This window comes from Neolamprologus brichardi, chromosome 3, assembly GCF_056152115.1.
Source record: "Neolamprologus brichardi isolate AB-2024 chromosome 3, ASM5615211v1, whole genome shotgun sequence".
NCBI classification, from domain to species: domain Eukaryota; kingdom Metazoa; phylum Chordata; class Actinopteri; order Cichliformes; family Cichlidae; genus Neolamprologus; species Neolamprologus brichardi.
The window spans coordinates 2,618,331-2,622,783 of record NC_142106.1 but is presented as its reverse complement, the minus strand read 5'-3'; the positions used below and the strand labels follow the sequence as shown (position 1 = coordinate 2,622,783).

General features: G+C 43.0%; 1 protein-coding gene across 1 annotated transcript; it reads left to right on the top strand.

Moving 5' to 3' along the window:
- Positions 1 to 918: 918 nt before the first annotated feature.
- Positions 919 to 4,453, top strand: LOC148103128 (uncharacterized). Its single transcript, XM_087838642.1, has 6 exons — positions 919 to 1,279; positions 1,360 to 1,467; positions 3,434 to 3,505; positions 3,654 to 3,683; positions 3,767 to 3,808; positions 4,230 to 4,453. Exons 1-6 carry the CDS (start codon positions 919 to 921, stop codon positions 4,451 to 4,453), a joined length of 837 nt encoding a protein of 278 aa, XP_087694768.1.

Here is a 4,453-nt window from a genome sequence, read left to right as displayed (position 1 = left end):
TAGCCTCAGAGTAAGAAAGTAAAAGTAGCTCCTGAAGGACATTTCTACCAGCTGTTTTTGTTCAAAGTGAAATGAAATTTGTTTAATATTGATTTAATAATTAACAAACTTTATTTTATTTTAGTTTGGATTTAAATTCTAATAAAGATACTCAGCTTGTATTTGTTGAGTTGAACATGAACAGAGAAAAAGTGGGAAAATAAAAACATCTTTATTGCTCCATCAGGTGAACTGAGCTCTGCTGTCAAATCCACGTTGTGCTTTCTTCTTGCTAATGTTCATGTCTTTGCTTAAAAATGAAACTGGTCCTCATCTTCCTACTAAATTCAGAGCAGCTCTGAGAAAAAAAGTAAAATACAAATGAGAGGTTCATCTAAAACTTTAAAGAATAAAGTCAGTAGAGCTGGTTCCACCTTTACGCTGTGCTGCAGACCAGTCCATGAGACTTTGTGGTGCAGGGAACAGCTCTGATTGGCTCATGCAGCCAGGTGGGCGGGTCCATACAAGAAAAAGGTTTAAAATTAAATAACTCTGGAAGTAGTTTGTCAAACTCTTAGTCTCTGTGACACTCTGTGTCTCTGTGACACAGAGGGCTCTGTCTTCCTTCTCTCACCCCAACCGGTTGCAGCAGATGGCCGCCCCTCCCTGAGCCTGGTTCTGCCGGAGGTTTCTTCCTGTTAAAAGGGAGTTTTTCCTTCCCACTGTCGCCAAAGTGCTTGCTCATAGGGGGTCATATGATTGTTGGGTTTTTCTCTGTATCTATGAAGCGCCTTGAGGCGACTTTTGTTGTGATTTGGCGCTATATAAATAAAATTGAATTGAATTGAATTGAACTCTGAGAATATCACTGTGTGTGTGTGTGTGTGTGTGTGTGAGTGAAAGGTCAGGTGACTGTGAGTCACAGCGTCTATCTGTTTCATGTTTCTGTCTTCAGTTTCCCAGCATGCCTCAGGGGTGGAGGTTTATGAGGGGGTGGAGTCTGTCCTGCTTCCCTGTCAGATACAAGCTGATGATTCCAGGAGCTCCACAGCAGTTCTGTGGCGCTTTGATGAGTTCAAGAACCCGCAAGTCCACGTGCGCCTGCTTAGTGGTGACAATCTTCATGATCAAAACGTTCGTTACGTCGGTCGGACATCAATGAGAGCCGACGCTCTGCAGACTGGAGACCTCAGCCTCACTCTGAGAAACCCTACAGTCTTTGACAGTGGAACCTACACCTGCATCACCCTCAGGAGCGAAGAAGAGCTGAGCTGGACTGAAGTACAGTTAAAGGTCACGGGTCAGTTGACAGAGGTCAGATTGATGTGAATTCATACAAACATGTTGATGATGTTTATGTCTCGTGTGTTTGTGTTACAGAACCTCCTCCTCCAGTCTGGCCCACAGTCCTCTCAGCTGTGCTGCTGGGTACTCTAATCATTCTGGCTGCTGCCTACGTGTGCTACATAAGGATGAGGAACAGAGAAGGTGAAGAGTGTGTGTGTGTGACTTAGTAACAGAGCAAGCTCTACCGTCATGCTGACTGATGTCTGTGACCTTTGACCTCCACGCATTAATCCATCCTCCAGCAAATCTTCACATATCACTGAAACTAGCTGTTGATGTTTCCAACAGGTCTGCAACATCTGGATTACGATTGCAAAAATTCAATAATTCGTCTGACACGTGACTCTGTAGCGTGACTCTGTAGCGTGACTCTGTAGCACTCCACTGTCACCATGGAAACACAGGCCACATTAGTGACTAAAAACAGACTTGCAGTGCAAACATATGAGTAAGAGTGTGACAGCAGTAAGCCCACACAGCTCCCGGTTTGAAAAACAAACACTGATAACCAGTGTTCAAGTAACGAGTAAAGTAAGGGATTACTATTGCAAAAAAGGTAATTGGATTACTATTACTTTCCTGTAAGCACGCTGCGTTACTGCATTACTAAAACCGTGATTTTTTTGCGAGAGTGTCTCATGACAATAACGTAAGCGAGTGCGACGTTCATGGCAACAGCTGTGTGCAGATCAACAATGGATCATATATCGAGTGCAGAGAGAGTATGAGCGTGCAGCGTTTAAAGCGTGGAAGTACTGACCTTACTTTGAGTTTGATTCCATAAAAAGTGACAAAAACATTAGTGTCCGTTGTTCACTGGGTGGGAAGAAACTTTCTTTTTACAGCGAAAAAAACCCTAAACTTCCGAGCAAGCACCGAGTAGCTACGACGTAATGGGAAATTCACAGAGAAACTCGTGGATTCTTCCACTGACCGCTGCACACCTGCACCAGGGTAAACCTCCGCCTACCCCACTCCTGCTTTACAGGTGAAAATAGAGCAACAGGACCGCTAGTCTTTGACTTTATTTATTTTCTGCTGTGTTTTACTTGCATTTATTTGAAAGAGTGAGTGTAAACACAAAAAAAAAATTTATGTGCTGGAATGTGCAGAAAATAGGTTTAAATATTAAACAGATTTCTTCCAGTCAGAGAATGTTGCATATAATTTAATTTTTGCTTGATCTATAAAGTTAAAAGATTAAAACTAATAAAACAAGTTTTAAAAAGAGACTTTTCCATTTGATTACATTTTGTATGATGGATTATGCAGAAAAAGTAGAATTGGGCTGAAAGATTTATCACTTTATCACCTATTCAGGTTGTAAGTCATGTTTTTAAAAAGTAACTAAGTAATTAATTTATTTTGAAAATAAGTAATCAGTAAAGTAACGGGATTATTTTTTGGGGGAAGTAATCAGTAATTAGTTACTGTAGTAATCAGTAATTAGTTACTGAATACTTTTTTCAAGTAACTTAACCAACACTGCTGATAACACAACAGCAGCATTGATAATGATGTCACAGTTTAACATTGAGGTTAACGTTATCGTGGCGCAGAGCTCAGGTGGAGTGAAAGAACACAGCGATGTTCCTGCAATCACCTGTAAAAGCTTTACTGCGACAAAGCTGCAGGATTCATCAAAGCAGCTGATCAACAAACTCTGCAGCTGCTCCACCAACGTCTGTTTACACAGAGAACGCTGAACTCACTCTGATACATGTTTAAGTCATAAAGCTTAATGAAGGCTAACAGCAGCCATCCTATTTTACATGGAAGCAACACCAACAGCAAGCAGGGGGGAGTCTAAACGGGGCTGTGTTACTACTGTGCTAATTAAACTGTGTTAACATTTAAAAGTATAAAAATGAACGTATGTTTTCACAAATCAGTAGAAATGATTGAGATTATTTATGTTTTTGCATTAGTAAGTTAAGTTTCTTCCTGTTAAAGTGAGTTTTTCCTTCCCACTGTGGCGAAAGTGATTGCTGAAAGAGGGTCATCTGATTGTTTCCTTGTGTTATTGTGGGGTCTTACAATATGAAGCACATTGAGGTGACTGTCGTTGGAGCTCCTCCTGTGCTGATGTGTGCTCTGTGTAATGTAGGGGGTTGGGGATCTGACCTGTGGAAGTGTGGAGGTGATGGCTATCTGAGATGGAGCGGACGAGTCTCCTTCTGTGAGTTTCTCCACATTTATTATCTGTCTGTCCAACACTGGAGGGCGCTGTTGATTATTGATGTGTGGGAACAGCAACCAATCACTGCAGTCTGAATGTTTCTCTTTGGTCATGTGACCATTTGATCTCTGATCAGTGTGTTCTTCAGTTTCAGGCCTGTTTCTGCTGACTGCTGCAGGTGAGCTGATGTTCCTACACCTGTCTGTCCTCATCATGACTTCTGACCTTTGGTGAACTTTAGTGACCTCTGTCCTGTTGCAGGTGTGTGTGTGCTGCTGCTGTCTGGGCTGGCTGTTCCTGCAGGTAAGTTGATGATGAGGAACAAACACTAATAAATGAAGAAGGAGGAGGGAGGAAAGACCTCATGTGGAGGAAGAGCCACAGACAGAGTCCTCCTTCATTTCTTTTGCACTGCTTAGAGGAGCTCTGACATGATGCAGCTGGGAAGATGTTGTCAGTCAGGGTCACCTTTTATATCCTCCTCATGTTTGGTCCTGAGCAGCCTGTTGGGGTTCATGCAGTGTAAAGTTCTCAGAGCTTTTCTGGTCTCACTGACTGCTCAGAGTGTTTAAACTACAGCTCACACTCATACCTGCCTCACCTCCAGGGCTGATCCAGGATCAGCACTTCCAGCCTTCCTGCTGTGAGGAGAGAGAGCTGATTAGTGCACCTCTGTGCTGTGTTTAACTGACCAACACACCTCCTCCGCTTCCTCCTTCTTCAGATGCTCCTCCTCTTCTTCTTTCTGAGTCTGTGCTCAGACTCCTCTGCCATCTAGTGGTCTTCTGTCCATACTGCATCTCCACTGGTCTGCTGCTGTCCATCTACAGCAAGACACTGAACAAGCCAGTCGTCTCCATGGAGATGACCCAGCATCACAGAGGTCAAGGACTGAATGAAGACTACGATGACATCACTGTTTATGTCACCACCGAGCATGCCTTCTGA

Excerpts from the sequence above, each read along its gene's own strand:
- LOC148103128 (XM_087838642.1), top strand. The coding sequence starts at position 919 with ATGTTTCTGTCTTCAGTTTCCCAGCATGCCTCAGGGGTGGAGGTTTAT. Across the intron at positions 1,468-3,433 it reads AAGGATGAGGAACAGAGAAG|GGGGTTGGGGATCTGACCTG; the intron begins GTGAAGAGTGTG and ends TGTGTAATGTAG. Across the intron at positions 3,684-3,766 it reads GTTTCTGCTGACTGCTGCAG|GTGTGTGTGTGCTGCTGCTG; the intron begins GTGAGCTGATGT and ends GTCCTGTTGCAG.